Here is a 23940-nt window from a genome sequence, read left to right on the forward strand (position 1 = left end):
GACATTCAGGGACTCTCACTGCGCAAGATGGAGAGTAGGCCGGCTGGCGGCGAGACTGCACCTCCCAGCATGCCTTGCAGCCGGGACTGGAGTCGGTACTTAGAGTGATGGGGTTCCCTAGGTACTTGAGGCCACCGCATCGGTTTAGAGATTGAGGTGGAACCCGGGGCCTGGGAACTGGACGCACGCGGAGGGCGAAGATGGAAGCCTGGCGCTGTGTGAGGAAGGGCTACGGCCACTGTGTGGTGGGAAGAGGACGGTCAGTAGGGCTGGGTACTTGGAGGGAGGAGAGAGGGGCGGGCGGCCTGAGAGCGCGGGCGGGCGTCCGGGACTAACCCGGGGCGGGGCGGGCTAGGGGAGGAAGGAAGAGGAAGAGGGTCTGGGCGATGGTGTATCCGGGAGGAGCCTCCAGAGACCAAGAGGGATAGGTAAACCCGGCGCGCAGCCGGCGACACGCTGGGCCAACGAAGTCTGGGGTCTTGGCGCGGAGTTCATGGGCCGCTGGCCAGGCTTGCGCCAGTGGCTTTGGATCCCAGGCCCGCTTTCCCCCACCCAGCCTCCAGAGCAGCGCTGGCCTGCTCCCCACACTCCGCAGCACCGTCCCGGGAGCCGAGCGTCGGCGGGGAGGCCGCCTCTCCGCAGTAGGTCTCGGCGGTCCTGATCCCCTGGAGGCGCGCGTGTGGCACACGCCCAGGAGGGGCTTGATTTTTGTTGATGTGTTAGTGTCTCTCAAACTTTAGTCACTTGTATGTCATCCCTTACTGCTATGGCCAAGTTCTTGTTCCACGTGTTTTATTTACTGGATATTTTTCTTTAAATTGACTCAGTTTTTTAAAAAAGCACTTCAGTAGGTGCGGCCCACATTAGCTTCGCCCTAAGCAGTGTCAGCAATCTTGGATTTGATGTGCGATTATGTTTTTTCCTAATAAACTAACAAATATTTAGATATTACAATCAAGTAATTTAACTGTGTACTCTATGAAATGACTCGTGTACCACCCACCACGCTTTGGAAACACAGCATGTATTATTGCATAAGTGATGGGGATTTGGTTTTAACTCCCATAGGCCTGGGACTTGATGGTAATTCAGTTCAACAATGTTTCCTGAGTACCAGCTGTTTGCCAGGCACTGTGCTAGGCACTTGTGAAGAGAACGGAATTAAAATGAATAAGACGGTTCTGGCCCTGAAGGAGCTTAATATCTTAAGAGAAAAAAAAGTCTGAATAAATAACTGCAAATATAGAGAATAACTGTTGTAGTACAAGTATTGTATTTCAATACAGTGGCTTATTAGGATAGAAAATGCGTGGACCATGTGCCCAAATTCCTATGGCTTTCAGAGTTATCACAAAGCAGTGTAAGATACCCATGTTTTATGCTTTTAAAGATTTACAATTAAGTTGATTTTAGAGAACAACTAGGGAATACTTAAACTGTAAAAATATGCAATAAAAATTTAAATGCTGTTAAAAGGAAAATAACAGCGTATAAAGTTAAATAATGGTAAATGCAACTTAAACAAAATTCCCTTAGGGATGGGAGGGCACATTATTGATGCTGTGGTAGAAATGTAGGTGTTAAGACTTTTGGAGGAAAGAATAGAAGTCTTCAGAATCTTAACATTTTGCCAGAGTAGTGTAGTGAGAGGAACATGGTGCTTTATTAAGCTGAAGTGTCTCTTGAGAGCCTGAGAGCAACATATCTGTTAAAAATGTTAGCGCCGCTTTGGAGATATTTTGGATGGTGGGTTAAATTGAAGCTGTTGGTTTGGAGTGTTGGTGCGTTCTTAGTAAGTAATCCCCATCCTCTTTCATTTCCCCCAAGGAGAATCATGCTTAAAAAAGGATGGAAAAATAAATTATCCACCCGTTGATTAGTAAGAGAAGTAGTTTTGTGAATTTATGAAGTTGTGGATAGGCTTTTGTTTTCCTAGCTTATACAGGTGTTTGGAAAAATCTGCCCTTGGTATAAAGAGCTGTTCAGAAACTTGTTATCGCTCCACGTGGGAGAAGAGATTTACTTTGATTGTAGTGTGATAAGAGTTCCTTATTCGGTTTCAGTATAATGTTTGTTGTGTATTTTATTTTCTCATTGAGTTTTTTAGGTGCTTGAAAGCTACTCTGAATATCATTTTGATAGTTGATTCATCTCTCAGTTGAACTATGTGCATTTTGAGGGGTATGTGGTGTTTTAGGAGCCTGGGAGGCATGCTGTGTTAAGTATTCAGAATACCATTAATGGTTTTTTAGGACGAGAGTCTTGAGATATTGATGCTAATAGGTAAATCATGGGTGGTTTCCCCTTCATCCTTCACAGATTTAGAAGTCAGATTTTAAATATTAGACATTACTTTCCCTTGAGGAAATAGGCTTAGATTTTGTAAACTATAGCTGAACAAAAAGTGGTGCCTCAAGGAGTGTATTTATTTCTTTTAGATACCCTATGTTTCCCCATCACTCGAGGAGTCTGGGCAGAGACTGGACTACACCGTGGGAGAATCTACAAAGGTGTTGCTGGAACAGACATATTTCTAGTTGTATGAGGTGGCCTGGACATTACTCTCAAGCTCCTTACCCATACTTCAGTAGTAGGCATTTTTCACTAAATTGGAGACCACCCTGTTTGTTTGAGTCTAGAACTCAGTTCCAGTACTGTAACTGGAGACCTGACAACCTGAGCCAGACATCTTTGATTCATCTCTCTAGTTACATCATGAACGCTGAGGGAGATGAGCCTTCATCAAAACGAAGAAAACACCAAGGTAAAGGTGACATTTATCTTGGTGTAGAAATAAATACAAGTGATAGACTAAATTGAAACTTTCATATCTAATCCTTTAAACCTCCTAAGGTTTTAGAGGTATTTGGTGTTGATTTTTAGCCAGTAGTTTTGTGTTAGAAAAAAATGAATTCTTGGCCGGGCGCGGTGGCTCACGCCTGTAATCCCAGCACTTTGGGAGGCCGAGGCGGGCGGATCACAAGGTCAGGAGATCGAGACCACGGTGAAACCCCGTCTCTACTAAAAATACAAAAATTTAGCCAGGCGTGGTGGCGGGCACCTGTAATCCCAGCTACTCAGGAGGCTAAGGCAGGAGAATGGCGTGAACCCGGGAGGCGGAGCTTGCAGTGAGCTGAGATCACGCCACTGTACTCCAGCCTGGGCTACAGAGCGAGACTCTGTCTTGAAAAAAAAAAGAAAAAAAAAAGAAAAAAATGAATTCTTCCTTAAATGAAGTCTTTATTTTTATCTTCAACTAATTGTGTACTTCTGGCTGTAAAAATAGAAATGAGTCTACAGATAGAATAAGATTGGCAAAGAAAGGAGAAATAATTACAAAAGTAAGTTTTATTTAAGGATAATTTTTAAATCCAATGTTTTTGAAACAAAAGCCCTTAGACTTCTTAGAAATTGATGGCTGTATGCTTAGAAGTCTAAAGATCTAAAAAAATTTTAGTGTTTTCATTTTTAAGCCAACGTTTTTATGTAAGACAAAAGGACTCATAAATAGAAGCAACCATAAATGAAAGACTTGGTCTTATAGGATAAGATTTTTGTTTATTAAATCTGTATATCTCAAATTGGGGTCCACAGATATCTTGAGAGTTTGCTAGAAGCATTATCTTTTAGAAGGGGAACCACATCTTACTCCACTTTGAGAAACAGTTTTTTAAAATGTGTTAATTTACTTATATTTTTTCATATTCTTTCTACTCTGAACAATTTGCTAGACTCCCTCTGTGCTGCCAGTCTTGCCCCCACCACAACCCCATCTCCTTAAAGTATAAATGAGATGTCTAGGTAGAATTTGGATTTGGAATTGTCTTTCTTATTAAACCATAATTTTCAGTGAAGATAATTCCTCTGAAGATATTTGAGAGAAGGCTGTGTGGGCGTTAAATGTTTAGGGAGCTGATATATAAGTTTGTCGAAGGAAGACATTCAAGGTGAGTCTCGTCTGGAAGCCAAAGCTAGAATTAGTGCTCTTCAGATTCCCTCTGGTTTATCAGAAAGTAGTCTACAGGCTTCAGCTGGGTCCCAATCAACTTTGCTAAGCTAATATTCAAATAAATGTGTAACTTATTGCTACACAGTTACAAAGAACCTAGTCAGAAAAAACAAACACTTGTAGAAATTCTTAACTATCCAAAAGTGAAAATCTGTTTGTGTGTAGTACTTAACCACAGCATAGGGAGATAAACAAGAAATATTTGAATGAATGAAAGCTGTATTTAGAGGCATTAAAATTAGGTTTCTGAGAACAATCCTAAGATCTATAAATCTAGGGCTGTATGATGATACCAGATTGCTTTTCACTCATATAATTTGTTCATCAGGTCCTCACACTCCTCTTTTGTTTAGCCTCTTATAAATCTGGGGTGCTTTCAGATGGAGCTGTGGCATAGCTTCATAAGTATTGATTGAGGAACCACTCCCTGCTTTCCTTTCTGCCCCACCACTAATTATATGAACTTGGACAGCTTACTTAACCTCTTTGCTCCTTGATTTTTTCATGTAAAATAATGCCTACTTGAAAGTCTGTTGAATGAAATGAGATACTGTATGTCAAAGTGCCTAACACACTGTTGGCTTCATAGTAGGTACTCAGAAAATTATGGTGTTGTTTTCCCTTTATGGATGGGGAATTACATTTACCTACTGATAAAGCTTGATTACAACCTGACTCTCTATATGTCCATTCTTCCTAGGTGTTGTGAATAAGGAAAATGCTCTTCGTTAAGCCATATTTGTGACTTCCGATATTTCACTAATACTTTTCAATCAAGAAAACAGCATTGCTAACTTGCCTATCACTTTAAAGTGGTATTTGAAGGATTTGTGTGATACAATTATGACTTTGTAATTAGGCACCCTAAAAACCCGATCAGGCCTATTGCTTACTTTCTTTGATTCATCTGTCTTCTCTGCTGTGATCACCTTGTTCCTCCTGATATGGAAGGTATATAAGCTTTTGTAGTGTGAATTTATGTTGTGAAGCATATGAAGGCCAGAGACTATCCACTCTATCAGTGGTTTTCAAATTGTCTTCCATGGAACCCTCACATTTGAACACATTTCTGTAAGTTTATTAAAAGCAAATGTGGTCAGTATAAAATGTGTGTTCACCCCATCATCCCAACCCCAGTCCCAGCATGCCAGGGATTGGTGTTCCATGACATGAAAAGTAACACAGAAGGGTTCTACAAGCTGTAGAAGTTTGAAAGCCACTGTATTAACCAGATAATCTAATGGTCCTGGTTGTTTACAAAATGGAATTGCAAAAAGAGTTGGTTATAAGCTTTAATGACCAGGACAATAAAAATCTTAATGCATTTACATGCCATTACATGTACATGTTTTATAAGGAAATATGAATAAGGTTTTTAGACCTTACTTTTCATATTTTAATATGGCAGTGACACCAGGGTAGTGCTCCATCTATGATGATAGCTTATATATTGTTTGCATGACTAGAACCCTTTCCATCTTGCATACGTAAGAAGACTTTGATTTAGCTAAAACCATCATAGACAGTCTCCAGTTTATGAATGAATTGTGTTCTATACATGATCAGTTTTTTTGTTTTTTTGTTTTTTTTTGGAGAGGAAGTCTCACTCTGTTGCCCAGGCTGGAGTGCAGTGACACGATCTCGGCTCACTGCAAGCTCCGCCTCCTGGGTTCACATCATTCTCTTGCCTCAGCTTCCCGAGTAGCTGGGACTACAGGTGCCCGCCACCACGCCCGGCTAAATTTTTGTACTTTTTAGTAGATACGGGGTTTCACCGTGTTAGCCAGGATGGTCTCGCTCTGCTGACCTTGTGATCGGCCCTCCTCGGCCTCCCAAAGTGCTGGGATTACAGGTGTGAGCCACCGCGCCCGGCCAATCAGTTCTGTTTTCCCTATAGCAGTTTTGTTACAAACCTGAGTGGCTCTGCAGAGCCTGTACAATTAGCCTTAGTTCTGAGCTATTGGGGGTAGGATTCCTATCTTCAGTGAATGATAGGGAATAGTTTCCTTTCCTGGGCATAGGATAGGCTCTAGGCAAAATTCTTCGTAGTTGAAGACTTGTTTGGTTTTGTTTCTATCTTTTTTTTTTTTTTTGAGACGGAGTCTCACTCTTGTTGCCCAGGCTGGAATGCAATTGTGTGATCTTGGCTCGCTGCAACCTCTGCTTCCCGGGTTACAGCGATTCTCCCGCTTCAGCCTCCTGAGTAGCTGGGATTACAGGCGCAAGCCACCACACCTGGCCAATTTTTGTATTTTTAGTAGAGACAGGGTTTCGCCATGTTGGCCAGGCTGGTCTCAAACTCCTGACCTCAGGTGATCCACCCGCCTCAGCCTCCCAAAGTGCTGAGATTACAGGCGTGAGCCACTGTTCCTGGCCTAATCATTCTTTAAAATGATTACTTCATTGGCATTTTTACATAGCATAGTGATATTTTGATTGTAAATGTATTGTGCAGAAGATTTGCAAAAATATTTCACAGTCCTAACACTAAGAGATAACTACTCTTAAAAAAAGTGGTGTATTTCCTTTTAGTCTTTTCTTTCACCCTCTGTATAAGTGTATAGGATATTTTAACTTCAATTTAATTTTTGATTGGTGGAATTCTAGGCATTGTATTCCAGTGAAGTGAAAACCTTTGCAGGATAGAGGGAGATATTCTAGGACTGAAATTTTTTTGTATTATTTAATCATACTTAGAAGTCCATTTCCAAATCTGTTTTCCCATGTTCTTCCCATTTTTTGTTTTCTCTTTCTTTTGAGCTCATAAATTCTCTAAAAATTCCGTGTTTCTCTTCATGGTTTCCATGGCAATAAGAGCATCCTCTTTAATGATAGGGTGTAGGAGGCAAGATCAAAGGTGAATACACAGACACACATCACACATGCGGTTATTTCTAAGTCAGGGACTGCCTATGACTGCAAAGTCTCATTTTTTTAATTCTCTTTTCATCACTTTTGCAGAATGCATGATGTGTTTGCAGAATATGAACTATGACACACTCCTGGTTGTTGCATGCTAGGTTTGTTGGTTAGCCATCATTTACTAGCATTCTGTAGCTATGTCATATTTAACTTTTTCTTTATTGTATATTTAAAAGATTTCTTTTGTTTATTTTGTTTGCATGTTCCACTTTAGTGTTTTAAACACTAAAACTTCTTCCATATATTGCCATGATATACGCTTCTTGCATGTATAAACTAGAATTCTGAACTAAGGGTTGCTACTGGAACTTAGTTAATCATTTGATGATCTTATCCCACTAATAGGGAATAAAATACAGTGTAAAATCATCTTATTGAAAAGCCAACTTTGACATACAAATATGTTGTTATAGTTATAAAAGTGTCAATCACATCTGTGGCAGAGCCGCTTCTTAACTGTAGAGAAGTGAGAAACCACAACCTCCGTATAGTCTTAGCTTTATAAGCACGTATTCTCAGCCTCCAGAATGACTTGCAAGATTATTTTAAACCTGTTTTAAACCTGTTGGTCAGTCAGTATATTGTGTTACCACATTTTTACCAATTTGATAACAGTTCTAATTATTCAGTGCTATATTGCCACTTCCTAGGGAAAAACATTCTATTTATTGCTTATGGGAATTTTTAAGAGGCTGAAAAATACATATATGTGGGGAACTATATATGGTCTGCTTTTGATTAATTCCTTATATTTGTGCAATATATTTTTAACAGGCGTGATAAAGCGGAATTGGGAATATATATGTAGCCATGATAAAGAAAAAACGAAGATCCTAGGAGACAAAAATGTTGATCCCAAATGTGAAGACAGTGAGAACAAGTTTGACTTTTCAGTGATGTCCTATAATATACTTTCACAAGATTTACTGGAAGATAACTCTCACCTTTATAGACATTGCCAGCGGCCAGTATTACACTGGAGTTTTAGGTTTCCCAATATTCTGAAAGAAATTAAACACTTTGATGCAGACGTAAGTGCAAAATATTATTGAAATTCTTCACATAAGAAAAAGCTGGGGCCGGGCACAGTGGCTCATGCCTGTAATCCCAGCACTTTGGGAGGCTGAGACAGGCGAATCGCCTGAGGTCGTTAGTTCGAGACCAGCCTGACCAACATGGAGAAACCCCGTCTCTACTAAAAAATACAAAATTATCCAGGCGTGGTGGCGCATGCCTGTAATCCCAGCTACTCAGGAGGCTGAGGCAGGAGAATCACTCGAACCCAGGAGGTGGAGGTTGCGGTGAGCTGACATTGCGCCATTGCACTCCAGCCTGGGCAACAAGAGTGAAACTCTGCCTCAAAAAAAAAAAAAAGAAAAGAAAAGAAAAAGTTGGGTTACATGTTTCATTTGTGCATTTATGAACTAAATTGTTTTCTCCGTTTTGTTTGTGGTGTAAGAAAGGAATGTGTTTAACAATAATGATGGAATAAGTCTTAATAAGGTATGACTTTCAGAGAGGCATTTGTTAGTGGTTGCTGGTGTGAATAATCATCTAACTTTTCAAAAAGGGTCCAAAACGTTTTTAAGTATGGGTCACTTTTGAGACAGAAACTGGCAGCATATTAAGTATTCAGTAAATATTAACTTTGATTTAAAGTTTCAGTAATTCCTGCAAAAATGTCACCTATCTGATAACATTCAAAGAAATCAGCCTCTTAAGACCTGAAAGATAGTACCAATGAGCACGTAAAACCCGAAAAAATATCCTGACATGTAAGCTAAGAATATTTCCTTTTGGATATAATAATTTTGAGTACTAAGGGAGCCCCATGTGATTGAGGGCCAGAGTTTTGAGATTGATCAAAATTCGGAAACATTAATTTGGTAGATATATAACAAGAAAAAAGGATGTCTTTTATTTCAATTATTATCAGTTGTGGAATTTTAGAAGCCAGCTTTTAGATATTTTAAGATAAAAGCACCAGGAAATTCATATTTGCATCTCTGTGTTCTAATTCAAGCTATTTTTTTCTTCCAAGGTACTTTGTTTGCAAGAAGTTCAAGAAGATCATTATGGAGCAGAGATCAGGCCAAGTTTGGAATCACTGGGTATAGTGTAACTCTTTTTTTTTTTTTTTTTTTTTTTTTTTCTTTTTTGAGACAGGGTCTCAGTCTGTCACCCAAGCTGGAGTGCAGTGGCACAATCATGGCTCACTACAGCCTCAACCTCCTGGGCTCAAGTAATCCTCTCATCTCAGCTTCCTGAGTAGATAGGACTAGAGATGTGTGCCACCATGCCCGGCTAATTATTTAATTTTTTTTTATAGAGACAAGGCAATGTAACTTTTATCTTAGCCACATTTGCTTTTGAAAATTCATGTGTCATTAAGATATAACTTGCTAACAAAGATGTGTGGCATATTTTGGCTAAAAATCTTAATTTTAAAAAATTAATTTCAAAGAGTCAGAAAAAGGTTGAGGTACTCTCTGGAAACTTTTGTGTTGGAGTATAATTTTAATTCAAACAGAAAGATGTGTAAGAATCTCTTAGTAACTCCCTTTCCTAGGAGTTGTTCTGTCCACCTCTAGACCTATTGGACTCTGAGCTCCATGAGGTCAGGGACCATTTTGTCTCTTTCATCATTATAATACCAGTGCCTACTAGTGTCTTCCTAATGGATAGATGCCAAAAACCTGTTTGATAAATAAACACTTCTAGAAACAAGTTATCTGTGGTCCCATATACTTGAGAAATGTGCCTGCTTTGCATTCATAAATTTAGCAAATTTTTTTTTTTTTTTTTTTTTTTTTTTTGAGACAGACTCTCTCTCTGTTGCCCAGGCTGGAGTGTAGTGATGCAATCTTGGCTCACTGCAAGCTCCACCTCCCAGGTTCATGCCGTTCTCCTGCCTCAGCCTCCCTAGTCGCTGGGACTGCAGGCGCCCGCCACCACGCCCAGCCAATTTTTTGTGTTTTTTTAGTAGAGACAGGGTTTCACCGTGTTAGCCAGGATGGCCTTGATCTCGTGACCTCGTGATCCACCCGCCTTGGCCTTCCAAAGTGCTGGGATTATAGGCGTGAGCCACCACGCCCGGCCTTCATTCAGCCGACATTTGATGTCTACATTCAGTAGACATTTGAGTGTCTACTATATACCATGTACTGTTCTAGGGAGTGAGGATATAGCACTGGGAAAAAAGATGTAAAAAATTTCTCCCTCATCTGGAGTGTACCTTCTAGTGGAGAAAGGCTAACCAAATAAATGAGTAAATAGCATATTAAGTAATGATAGTTTTCTGGAGAAAAGCAGGAAAGTGGAATGGAGAGGTTTCAGTTTTAAACAAAATGATCAGACAAGGTGACATTTGAACAAATATTTGAAGGAGGTGAAGGAATAAGCTATGCCTAGAACATTCTAGGCAACAGAAATAGCAAGGGAAAGTCCCTGAGGTTGGAGTGTGTTAAGGCAAGTGAGGAGGCCATTGAGGTTGGAATGAAGTGAGGGGGAAGGAGTTATAAGCAAAAAGATCAGGAATATAGGGTGGAGAGAGTGTGAGAATAGATTATTGAAAGGCTTTACTGTTTTTGCCATGACCAAGTTTTACTAGGATGGCAATGGGAGACTGATAATACACATTAGCATATCAAGGGCTGAAGTCTGCATATAAAGAGGCCTGTTAGACCCAGTGTCAAACGTTTTTTATTCCAATGTTTATTGACATCCTACATGACTAATAGACCCAGTGTCAAACGTTTTTTATTCCAATGTTTATTGGCATCCTACATTACTAATGTTTTGCAGAATACAGTTTGGTAAACATTGTTCAGAAGTATCAGGTGAGCTGTGTTTTGACAAATATATAAAAGCAGTCATTTGTTTTAAATTCATTTGTTTCTTATAGGTTATCACTGTGAATATAAGATGCGGACAGGAAGGAAACCTGATGGCTGTGCTATTTGCTTCAAGCATTCCAAATTTTCACTCTTGTCAGTGAACCCAGTGGAATTCTTCCGCCCTGATATTTCTCTGTTGGACAGAGACAATGTTGGATTAGTTTTACTCTTGCAACCCAAAATTGCATGTGCTGCCTCTCCTGCGATCTGTGTAGCAAATACCCATCTGTTGTATAATCCAAGGCGAGGTGATATTAAGCTGACCCAATTGGCAATGCTACTGGCAGAGATTTCCAGTGTTGCTCACCAGAAAGATGGCAGCTTCTGCCCTATTGTTATGTGTGGTGACTTTAATTCTGTTCCTGGTTCTCCACTATATAGTTTCATAAAGGAAGGAAAATTGAATTATGAAGGACTTCCCATAGGAAAGGTAAGTGCTTGCTCCATTGTTAGTAGGAAGTGGACATAGTTGCTCCACTCATGATAATGTGAATATAGTTATTACATGACTGTTTAAAAACCCTGGATGATCCAGTACCCTCACTTTATCAAACTGATTTTCCATGACTTCTTTTTTTTTTTTTTGAGATGGAGTCTCCGTCTGTCACCCAGGCTGGAGGCTGGAGGGCGGTGTCATGATCTCAGCTCACTGCAAGTTCCGCCTCCCAGGTTCAAGTGATTCTCCTGCCTCAGCCTGCTGAGTAGCTGGGATTACAGGTGTGCGCCACCACACCTGGCTAATTTTTGTATTTTTAGTAGAGACAGGGTTTCAGCTTGTTGACCAGGCTGGTCTCGAACTCCTTACCTCGTGATCCACCCGCTTCGGCCTCCCAAAGTGCTGGGATTACAGGCGTGAGCCACTGTGCCCAGCCACATCTAATAAATAATTATTTTCATTTGGTTGATTTTCATCTCTTTCATCTGTCTGTGGCAACATACTGCTTGGAGGAATTAACAGGCAGCAAAAAAAAAAGTATTGACAGACATGGATACTTCACAAATAAGTAACACAAGGTGGCAGGATAGAATTTGGAAAGCTGGATGTGGGCAAAATAGTAATTCAACATTTATTATATAAGTTTCCCTTGTATAATAATAAGTATTTTCTTTAGCTTAGCACAATTTAGCTCATGTAATTATTTTTATTGTGCTTTCCTTTCCTTACTTTAGATCATTTGATCTTCAGTATATTTACCAAAATAAGCTCTCCACCACTAGAGTTTTCAGTGATAGTTTAAAATTTTTTATTTATTATTATTTTTTGAGATGGACGGAGTGTTGCTCTTTTGCCAGGCTGGAGTACAAAGGTGTGATCTTGGCTCACTGCAACCTGCGCCTCCCAGTTTCAAGCAATTCTGCTGCCTCAGCCTCCCGAGTAGCTGGGACTACAGGCGTATGCCACCACACCTGGCTAATTTTTTGTATGTTTAGTAGAGATGGGGTTTCACAGTGTTAGCCAGGATGGTCTCGAACTCCCAACCTCAGGTCATCTGGAGGTTCACCTCGGCCTCCCAAAGTGCTGGGATTACAGGCATGAGCCACCACACCCAGATAGTTTAAAATTTTATAAAGTTAATCTCTGTTAGTACAGGTATACCTCATTTTATTGTGCTTTGCCTTATCGAGCTTCAAACATACTGCGTTTTACAAAATTGAAGTTTCGTAGCAACCCTGCCTTAAGCAGCTCTATCGGTGCCGTTTTTCCAACAGCATGTGCTCAATTCCTGTCTCTGCCACATTTTGGTAACTCTTGCATTACTCAGACATTTTCATTATTATTACATCTGTTATGTTGATCCCAGATTAGTGATCTTTGATATTACTGTTATAATGGTTTTGGGTGTTATGAACTGTACCCATATAAAATGATGAACTTAATCGATAAGTGTGTTTTGACTGCTCCACTAATCATCTCTCTCCCTCTACTTGGGCCTCTATATTCCCTGAAGCGCAACATTATTGAAACTAAGCCAAGTAATAGCCCTGCAGCACTCTCTAAGTGTTCAAGTAAAAGGAAGACTCACATGTCTCACTTTGAATCAAAAGCTAGAAATGATTAAGCTTAGCAAGGAAGGCATTTTGAAAGCTGAGAGGCCAAAAGCTAGGCCTCTTGCACCAAACAGCAAAGTTGTGAATGCAAAGAAAAAGTTCTTGAAGGAAATTAAAAGTGCTACTCCAGTGTATGAAGGCATAATAAGAAAGCAAAACAGCCTTATTGCTGATATGGAGAAAGCTTGAGTGGTCTGGATAGAAGATCAAACCAGCTACAGCATTCCCTTGAGTCAAAGCCTAATCCTGAGCAAGGCAGTAAGTGTCTTCAATTTTATGAAGGCTGAGAGAGAGAAAGAAGCTTCAGAAGAGAAGTTGGAAGTTAACAGAGTTTAATTTGCGAGGTTTAAGGAATGAAGCCATCTCCGTAACATAAAAGTGCAGGTAAAACAATAAGTGCTGCTGATGTAGAAGCTACAGTAGGTTATCCAGAAGATCTAGCTAAGATCATTGATGAAGGTGGCTACACTAAATAATAGTTTTTTTTTTTTTTTTTTTTTGAGACAGAGTCTCACACTATTGCCCAGGCTGGAGTGCAATGACACAATCTCGGTTCACTGCAACCTCCGCCTCCTGGGTTCAAGCGATTCTGCTTCAGCCTCCCAAGTAGCTGGGATTACAGGTGCATGCCTCCATGCTGGGCTAATTTTTTAATATTTTTTGGTAGACATGGAGTTTCACGATGTTGCCCAGGCTGGTCTCGAACTCCTGGGCTCAAGCAGTCCTCCTGCCTCAGTCCCCCAAAGTGTTGGGATTACAGGTGTGAGCCACCGCACCCGGCCAACAATAGATTTTTAATGTGGATGAAACCACTTTCTGTTGCAAGAAGATGCCATGTAGGACTTTTCATAGCTAGAAAGAAGAAGTCATTGCCTGGTTTCAAAGGACAGGCTGACTCTTTTGTTAGGAGCTAATGTAGCTTGTTACTTAAAGTCAGCGTTCATTGACCATTCTGAAAATCCTAGGGCACTTAAAAATTATGCTAAATCCACTCTACCTCTGCTCTATCAATGGAAAAACAAAGCTTGGGGATGACAGTGCATCTGTTTATGGCATAGAATATTTTAAGCACACTGCCAAGACCACTACTTAGAAAAACAGATTCCTTTCCAAAGATTACTGTTCATTCACAAGGCAGCTGGTGACCCAAGAGCTCTGATGAAGATGTACAAGGAAATGAGTGTTTCATGCCTGCTAACACGGCATCCATTCTGTAGCCGGAATCAAGGAGTAATTTTGTATCTACGGGTCTCCTTATTTAAGAAATACATTTCATAGGCTATCGCTGCCATAGAAGTGATTTCTCTGATGGATCTGGGGAAAGTAAATTGAAAACCTGGAAAGGATTCAGCAGCCTAAATGCTATTCAGAACATTCGTGATTCATGGGAGGAGGTCAAAATATCACCATTAAAAGGAGTTTGGCAGAAGTTGATTCCAACCCCCATGAATGACTTTGAGGGGTTCAAGACTTCAGTGGAGGAAGTAACTGTAGATGTGGTGGAAGTAGCAAGAGAACTAAAATTACTAGAATTAGAAGTGGAGCCTGAAGAATTAACTGATTTGTTTCAATCTCATGATAAAACTTAAATAGATGAGGAGTTGCTTCTTATAGATGAGCAGAGTATTTTCTTGAGATGCAATCTATTCCTGGTGAAGATGCTGTGAACATTGCTGAAATGACAACAAAGGATTTTAAGTGTTACATAAATTTAGTTGATAAAACATTGGCAAGGTTTCCAATTTTGAAAAAGTTCTACCATGGATAAAGTGCTGTCAAACAGCATCACGTGCTACAGAAAAATCTTTTATGAAAGGAAGCATCATGGCTACAGCAAATTTCATTGTTGTCTTATTTTTAAGAAATTGCCCCAGCCAACCCCAACCTTAAGCAACCATCACGCTGATCAGCCAGCAGCCATTATTATCTAGGCAAGACCCTCCACCCGTAAAAAGATGATGACTCACTGAAGGCTCAGATGATTGTTAGGATATTTTAACAATAAAGTATTTTTAAAGTAAGGTATGTATTTTCTTAGGCATAATGCTATTGCACACTTAATAAACTACAGTATAGTATAAACACAATTTATATGCACTGGGAAACTGAAAAAATTATGTGACTTGCTTTATTGAGATTCTCACTTTATTGTGGTGGCCTGGAACCAAACCTGCAGTATCTCTGAGCATGCCTGTATTTGATACAATAGGAACTATATTTTAGGTAGTAAAAAAGGATGAGTAGTATTAGTCCAAAGCGATAGATCATTTGTATGTCCAAATTAAAGAAAAACATGTATGGGAAAAAGATGGTCATTTTTATGTAAATGATAAGTGCTTTCTGAACTGTATTTGAAGAAAAGAAGATTTTATAAGGCCAAAGAATCACTTAATATAATGAATAAAGGGTAATAATTTAACCACTTTTGGATTACCTTTTATTTAAGACATAAACTTTTCAATTCATAAACTCTTTAAAATATTTTCACTTAAGATACCTGTTGAAATTTTGTTTAGGTATCTGGCCAGGAACAGTCTTCACGGGGACAAAGAATTTTATCTATTCCAATTTGGCCCCCAAACCTAGGTATCTCACAGAACTGTGTGTATGAGGTACAGCAGGTACCAAAAGTAGAAAAGACAGGTAAGTGTTTGTAATACATTTTGGCAGTCTGCTGGGTAATCATGTTCCCTTTGAAGACATAAAACTTAAATTTTTAAAAAGATAAAATCCCAGGGATGAATATTCATATATATAAATATATAGTTATTGATTCTTTTTCTTAAGATCTCTAAATTTACCATTTTAAAGTTGAACTTCCAGAATTATCTGTGCATGATTTACTTGCATGTTGCTTTGGAATTGTTTGCATTTTTTTATTTTTCCTAATTCTGGAGGCCATCAAAATATATAGATTCCAGAATGAAACATGTAACTAGGCATCTTTCTAACCTAGATAAGTCTTAAATATTATTTCTGGAGTAAGATGACGGTATTAAGGCAAACTAGAACAAAACTATATTAATAAAATTAATATATTTTCCTCTATTCTTACAGACAGTGATCTGACACAAACACAACTGAAGCAAACAGAGGTCCTAGTGACAGCTGAAAAGTGAGTTCTGGAAAGTAAAAGGAGACATTTGCTAACTTTAGTTGAATAAAAAACTCATTTCTCAAAAATCACTTGGATAAAAAAATTAAGGTGATAATATTCCGTGCTGGTGAAGAGTGCCGGCCCTTAAGTCAAATAGGCCTGAGGTCCAGTCCTGACTCTGCTGTGTTTTAGCTGAATAATTTTAAGCAAGAAACTTAACGTCTCTGAGGTTCAGTTTCTTTGTCTGTAGTTCGGGTTGTTGTGAGGATTAGATGAGACAAAGCATATAAAGCACAATGTTTGAAACATAGTTAAGTGCCTAGGTAGTGTTAGGAAGGGAAACAGCTTGTCTGTGGACCTGGACCAGCTCAAGTACTCTTTAAAATTCACATACTTAAACAAAGGTCAAGATCACAGAAACATATCTCTCAGATATCAAGAGGATCTTTAGTTGTCTTTGATTTACTAAATCTTAAAACCGTCTATAAGAGAATTGATCCAAAAATGAATATGCCAATTGAAAAGATGATCATTTAAATTTATCTCTTGAACTGTAGGAAAAGATTGTCAGAGGGGTAAAGATGCTGGGATTCTTCATTAAAGAAATAGGAATATTTGGGGCTATGGTTGAGAAATGGATACATGTTAATAAAACAGGACAGAGACTTAAGTCTTGGGGAGATTCTTGAAATATCTTGATTGTTTTATATTGTGGCTATTTTATAGGTTTTTGTTTTAACATTTAAATTTAGGAACAAATTCTCATTCATTTTATCTGCCTCTCAATCTTTATTTTGTATACCTTGTTTTGAGAAAATATTACTACATAAATAAGAACTAGTAAGAATGGAAGCAATTTTTAAAAAAAAATTTTAAATATTTAAAAATTAATGATTAAACCTTTCAATAAACACTTCTTTGAATAAGATTAATAAGGAGGCTAATCTAACAAGTACTTAGTTTTGAGTAATCCTTAAATCTTTTTATAACAATATAGGATATGAAAAAATATACTGGCTGGGCGTGTCGGCTCATGCCTGTAATCTCAGCACTTTGGGAGGCCAGGGCGGGAGGATTGCTTGAGCCCAGGAGTTTGAGACCAGCCTGGGCAAGACAGTGAGACCCTGCTTCTATTTTAAAAAAAAGAAAAAAGAAAACATTCTGGCCGGGCGCGGTGGCTCACACCTGTAATCCCAGCACTTTGGGAGGCTGAGATGGGTGGATCACGAAGTCAGGAGTTCAAGAGCAGTATGGCCAAGATGGTGAAATCCATCTCCACTAAAAATACAAAAAATTAGCTGGGCATGGTGGCAGGCACCTGTAATCCCAGGGAGGCTGAGGCAGAGAATTGCTTGAACCAGAGGGGTGGAGGTTGCAGTGAGCCAAGATCGCACCACTGCATTCCAGCCTGGGCGACAAAGCAAGACTCCGTCTTAAAATAATAATAATATTAAAACATAAAACAGATACTTTGCCCTTGGTGTCTATCTAAAAATTAAAAGAAAAAAAGAGGCCAGGCACGGTGAGAGCACTTTGAGAGGCCGAGGCGGGCGGATCATGAGGTCAGGAGATTGAGACCATCCTGGCTAACATGGTGAAACCGCATCTCTACTGAAAATACAAAAATTAGCCGGTTGTGGTGACGGGCGCCTGTAGTCCCAGCTACTCGGGAAGCTGAGGCAGGAGAATGGTGTGAACCTGGGAGGCGGAGGTTGCAGTGAGCTGCGATCGCATCACTGCACTCCAGCCTGGGTGACAGAGCAAGACTCTGTCTCATAAAAAAAAAAAAATACTTTTTAGTATCTATATATAAATACAGAGTGTTTATATGCATAGCTTATATTTGTAAACTGAAAAATTGATAGTAAAATAACAGTTTGCAGAAGACCTATTTTTATTTATTATTTTTATTTAAGAGTCAATCTCACTGTCATCCAGGCTAGAGTGCAGTGACATGATCTTGGCTCACTGCAGCCTCCACCTCCTGGGCTCAAGCAATTCTCCTACCTTAGTCTCCCAAGTAGCTGAGACCACAGGCATGGGCCACCATGTGCAGCTAATTTTCTTAGTTTTTTTTTTCTTTTGTAGAGATGAGGTCTCACTGTGTTGCCCAGGCTGGTCTCCTGAGCTCAAGCAGTCTTCCTACTTGGCTTCCCAAAGTGCTGGGATTATAGGTGTGAGCCACCGCGCCCGGCCCTATTTGTGTTTAATATTATAAATCCTTAGACATAAAAAGTTGCTAAAACTTAGAGGGCATTTTTAAGGATTTACCTTTGTTCCTGGCAGATGAACACTTTAAAAGCAAGGGAAACATCTTCATCTACATATTCTCAGCACCTGAGATAGTGCCTAGAACTTAGAAGGTGTTTGGTAAATGTTTGTTGGATAAGTTTTTTAAGATGTTATTTTCCTTCAAGGCGTAAAAGATCCTTATGATTCATAAAGTATCACTAGAAAATTATCTTTAAACCTTTTACTCATAACATCACATGCATTATATTTGTGCATGGGGCAAATGTAATAAACCATTAGAGAAGCTGTTTTAAGATGCAGTACAAAATTATCTCATATGTCATAGCAAGAAAAATTAGAATATGGCCTCTCTGTCATCAGAAGTCTAGGGGATTCCAAATAGTGTTCCTGAAGACCCCCTTGATTCTCTTTCTTAAAAACACAATAAAACTTGTAAGTTGTTTTAGAATACATGTTCTTTAGTAAGTGGAGGCATTCACACATGTTATAAATAATGAACACATTAGTATGTTAATTATAGAGCTTTTTTAAAAGCCACATTTATGATGGCTTTATTGATGGGTTTTAGATATCACTGCATAAGTAATACTAAATTATGATATGGTGTATTTAAATAAAGCTTGTCCTAATGTCTGGTCTTAATCTAGAAATTAAATGAAAAAGAACTTCAGGAGGAATTCTTGAAGTTACAAAAAACTTGAATACTAAACACTTCTTCTTTTCTATTTAGATTATCTTCAAATTTACAGCACCATTTCAGCTTGTCATCTGTTTATTCACATTACTTTCCTGACACTGGAATTCCAGAAGTGACCACCTGTCATTCCCGAAGTGCCATAACTGTGGATTATATTTTCTACTCTGCAGAAAAGGAAGATGTTGCTGGGCACCCAGGTAAGGAATGCATGTAATCCTAAATTCTGCTAGAGAGCACAGTAGCTAAAACCTCAAGGTTAAAGTTAAGAAAGCTCTCTAAACATACAGTTGAAGTTCTAGATCTAGAAGGTAAAAATATTTCGAAATAGACAGATTGGTAATATATTTGAATAAATCAGTTGATTACTTGCATATGAGGGAGGCAATAAAACACATCCAAGCAAATTATTACCCAAGAATGACATTATCAGTCCTACCCTCCAGTTCCAGTCAGCCTCTGAGTTATAGGTCTTTCATATTGCCCTTTCTTTTTACTTGCCATAAATTTACTGTTTTTCCTGTGACAGGAACTGAGTATGTTGTTAATGGTCATCATAGTTTTGTGCTTAAATTTTACGGAGGCATGCTGCCTTCATTGGAGGACCATAGTTACACTGCCAGCAACACAGCTTATGCTGTCATGTTGACTCTGGAATATTGGATTTTTCTGAAGAGGAAAAGTGTATATATATATATACACTTTTTTTTTTTTTTTTGAGACAAAGTCTCACTCTGTTACCCAGCTAGAGTGCAGTGGCGTGATTCTCAGCTTACTGCAACTTCTGCCTCTTGGGTTTAAGTGACCTTCCCACCTCAGCTTCCCGAGTAGCTAAGACTACAGGTACGAGCCACCATGCCTGCCTAATTTTTGTAATTTTTGTAGAGACAGGGTTTCACCATGTTGCCCAGGCTGGTCTTGAACTCCTGGGTTCAAACAACCCGCCATCTCAGCCTCCCAAAGTGGCTTGGATTACGGGCATGAGCCTCCACATTCGGTCAGAAAAGTCTGTATTATTACTAGGTGTTTTCAAAAAGTGAAGGTGATAAATGTTTTCTTTGTGTGCTTCAAGAAAAATCAGGTTTTAAACATTAGCCAAAGGATTTAAAGTGGAGAAGAAAATGCAGTTTAAGATTACTGGAAGTAAAAAAATATCATTAAGAAAACTTGAATGTGGGCGGCTTTTTCTTTTCTGATTTTTTCATTTTTTTTCTCTTCCATTTTTTTTTTAATGCTACTTGTTCTTTACCCTTTTCCCCTCTGTTTGTTCCCCCCCCTTCTTTCTTCTGGGAATAACCTTATTAGTAACACTCAGGAGATGACTTACCCCTGCCACTAGATCTACTTTACAAAATATGCCTGCTGCTTTGAATTTATAGTAAGGTTTTCATAGTTGTCATGCTGACAGAAGTTCACTAGGTGGCGGGAGAGTGTTACCGATCAGCATTTCAAATTTCTTAACGATTAAGAGCATGTCATCTTTTACTCTACTTCTGTGGGTGCTGACTCTCTGGGACTAAGTTATACTAATTTATTCTCCATTCACCTTATAAACTTCTGCAGGGCTGTGGCCCGGTGTCTCTGGCTTTATGCAATTACAGAATGGTTGCTGGATGAGTTTCTTATGTAGTTGTCAATGACAAATTACTCTTAACATTCTTAAGTATTACATTTATACTTTCTTCTAAAGATTGCTTACAGTTACAGAGCTGGAAATAGAAACAATATCTCAACTGCTGTGTGTTTGGTAATTACAATTAGGTTATAACTCAATAAAGCTTAAATATTCTAAAAACTGTTTCATAGTTTTTAGTCTTCTGGAGGGGCCTCAAGTTCTATATGTGTTTGGAGAAAAGACTTGTATGATTAATTTACAATAACCTGTTGACAGTTTTACTAAATATGTATGTGCTTCTTTAGGAGCTGAAGTTGCTTTGGTTGGTGGCTTGAAACTTCTAGCTAGACTGTCACTTCTTACAGAACAAGACTTATGGACTGTTAATGGACTTCCAAATGAAAATAACTCTTCAGATCATTTGCCTTTATTGGCAAAGTTCAGACTTGAGCTCTGACTACTTTGATCACATACTAATTTTCTTTCCAATTTGTATTGTTTTTCAAAGAATGTAAAGTTCTTAAGTGTATGCATGTTGTTTATTTTTGCACTGTGGAGTTTCTCAGGGGGTTATGTTAGATGCTTTGAAACTCCATATCAGAAGAAGCAACTTTATAACAATTTTTTTAATAATGAAAAATATTTTTCTGACAAGTGAGATCTAAATACTCTATTGTAAAAGAGATGTAAAGGTTTTGTATTCTAAATCCTAGTAAAATTGACAGTGATTTTTAAATATAATGCATCTTCCTTTGTCTGCTTGTAAAAAATTTCATTTCATAAATTTTGGTGAGCTCTGTAGTGGATCCAAAATATCTTTGAGTTCTTGCAAACTATAAGTGGTTTCTTTCTAGAAGGCTTGATTTCATTAGGAGACCCCTCTATTGAGTTCTAAATAGTTTATCTTAGAAATCCTTGGGTCATTCACAGGTATCCAACCAGCCATTGTTTAGTTTGTTTTTGAAGGGGTTTGATAATGCTTTTTAAGTTGTACAGAATGTTTAATCCATCATATTACTGTCCTGAGCCATGTAATATGCCTGCATCGTGTTGGGGAAATGTTTGGGAAATGTAAGTCAGCATAACGTGTAAAGCTCACTCTTTCACCCTGGAACAGACAGAGGTGGGCTTAATAGAGGCAGAGACTGGGGATATACCTTTGTTTCCCTAGCATTTTTATTTATTTATTTTTAATTTATTTTTATTTTTTTTTGAGATGGAGTTTCACTCTTGTTGTCCAGGCTGGAGTGCAATGGTGCGATCTCTGCTCACTGCAACCTCTGCCTCCTGGGCTCAAGCGATTCTCCTGCCTCAGCCTCCCGAGTAGCTGGGATTACAGGCATGCGCCACCACTCCCGGCTTATTTTGTATTTTTAGTAGAGACGAGGTTTCTCTATGTTGGTTAGGCTGGTCTCAAACTCCCGAGCTCAGGTGATCCGCCCACCTCAGCTTCTCAAAGTGCTGGGATTATAGGCGTGAACCACTGCAGCTGGCAGCATTTTTTAAAAATTCAGTTGTAAGATCTCTGGGTTAGGGGAGAGATTTTATTTTACTGAAACAGTTCTGTAGAAATTTATTTTATTAGGAAATTTGTCTTTGGAACAAAATGGCAGCTATAAAATTGTTTTTGTTATGCCTCAGAAATATGAGGAAGCCTGTAAAACTCTAGTGGGAAGATATTAACTTGGAGTCCTAATACTCTGTAAATAGTCATTAAACTGTTGGTTTTAGTGGTTTTGTTTCTAAAATGTTTTCTTTCACAGTGATGCACCAGTGTGAGATGGTGCTGACACTTTCTATGAAGTGGTTATGAGTAGGTTTAATAAATCCTATATACAAGTGTTTGAATCGATTTTAAAACATAAAAAGTGGAAATTTCCTTCTTTGTAGACAGTAGGAACAAGGAATTACATGCATTTTTACTAAGTAGTAATTTTACACTGAATTATAAATGTTTTTACAGTGTTTTATTAATAGAATGCTTCACCTTAAATTGGAAAATAATAATAGTCTTGGACTAAGTCTTTGTACTAAAGGATTTGCTATAATTATTTTTAAAAAAACAGATGCAAGCCTCAAAGAAGGCATGTGGATTATAAGATTTATCTAGTAAAAATTGTAATTGAATATGTTTAAATATTTAATTTCTCACTTCGGGGGGTTTTTGTTTTTTAGACGGCATCTTACGCTGTTGCCCAAGCTGGAGTGCAGTGGCGCGATCTTGGCTCACTGCAACCTCCGCCTCCTGGGTTCAAGCAATTCTCCTGCCTCAGCCTCCCAAGTAGCTGGGATTACAGGTGTGCACCACCACAACCAGCTAATTTTTGTATTTTTAGTAGAGATGGAGTTTCGCCATGTTAGCCAGGCTGGTCTCGAACTCCTGACCTCAGGAGTGATCCACCCGCCTCAGGCTCCCAAAGTGCTGTGAGTACAGGCTTGAGCCACCACGCCTGGCCTTTGGGGGATTTTAATTACAGTATTAACTATAGTTCCAGCATTTCCCACATTTTATAGTAGTAGTTTGCAGAATATTATGTGCCCTAATTAGCAGATACAGACATTATCAAATTATAATGATAGTATAATTATCCCTTTTTAGTATTGGGGAAAGAAAAATGAAAATTCATTAGTTAATTACTGCCTTGTGTTGTGTGAATTTATTAACAAATAACATTATTACATATAGGTCATTGTTAACCAACGAACATCAGTGAAAACCTCTGTGAAAATTTTTTATATCCTGATTAATATATTCTGGCCCATTTTTCATGTGCTTCACTTTGATAGAGTTAATCCATAAAATTGCTCCCTACTTTAGCTTATCAAATGAAGTATTATTTTGTGGACTGGAGGCCAAAAAGTCAATATGAGCTTCTCACAGGTTTTTAAACCTCCACTAAAAATAATTATCCACTTTTCTTTACTTCTGTTGACCAGAATAGTTGATAACTCTGCTGGAGCCTCTACTTACCTGCCAAAAGCAATTAAATCTGGTTAATGCCTGAAACCAAATCTCTCAGTCTCAAGTGTTATACTATACAAGTTTTACATGGAAAGGTAAACTGTGGAGTAATGAAATTTTGGTTTTACTGTACATTTTGTTATCAAGATAATATGCATGTTTGAAATCTTGTCTTTATTTGTAATTCAGTTACTGTCTGCTTTTAACCATTTGCTTTCCTAAAGAAAGTTTGAGATCCAGAGAGTTCAAGGGACTGGGGAAAGAGAGGCGTCATTTGCACTTTGTACCTGTAAGTTATGTAATAAACTATTATACTCGTACTTCTGTGCCTGAAGGTTTTGTGGTAGGTATACTGAGATGTATAAGCTGTCCTGTTGCCTTTACTAAACTATTTCATTGCTCTTTTCAGCCATTTTTACTTAGGGTGGTGCTAAAAGTTGAGT

The 23940-nt window shown here is 38.6% G+C and overlaps 1 protein-coding gene across 6 annotated transcripts; it reads left to right on the forward strand.

The window, feature by feature from the left end:
• ANGEL2 (angel homolog 2) lies at positions 1 to 23817 on the forward strand. Of its 6 annotated transcripts, none has more exons than XM_010372943.2 (9): positions 1 to 259; positions 2439 to 2764; positions 7706 to 7962; positions 8973 to 9042; positions 10836 to 11257; positions 15393 to 15519; positions 15934 to 15991; positions 18957 to 19120; positions 20841 to 23817. In XM_010372943.2, exons 1-9 carry the CDS (start codon positions 201 to 203, stop codon positions 20990 to 20992), a joined length of 1635 nt encoding a protein of 544 aa, XP_010371245.1. In that variant the 5' UTR covers positions 1 to 200; the 3' UTR covers positions 20993 to 23817. The 6 variants fall into 6 exon arrangements, with proteins under 6 accessions (XP_010371245.1, XP_010371247.1, XP_010371246.1 ...); XM_010372944.2 differs by lacking the exon at positions 1 to 259 and adding an exon at positions 360 to 641; XM_030936165.1 differs by lacking the exon at positions 1 to 259 and adding an exon at positions 373 to 428.
• Positions 23818 to 23940: the final 123 nt, after the last annotated feature.

This window comes from Rhinopithecus roxellana, chromosome 8 (assembly GCF_007565055.1).
Source record: "Rhinopithecus roxellana isolate Shanxi Qingling chromosome 8, ASM756505v1, whole genome shotgun sequence".
Taxonomy (NCBI): Eukaryota; Metazoa; Chordata; class Mammalia; order Primates; family Cercopithecidae; genus Rhinopithecus; species Rhinopithecus roxellana.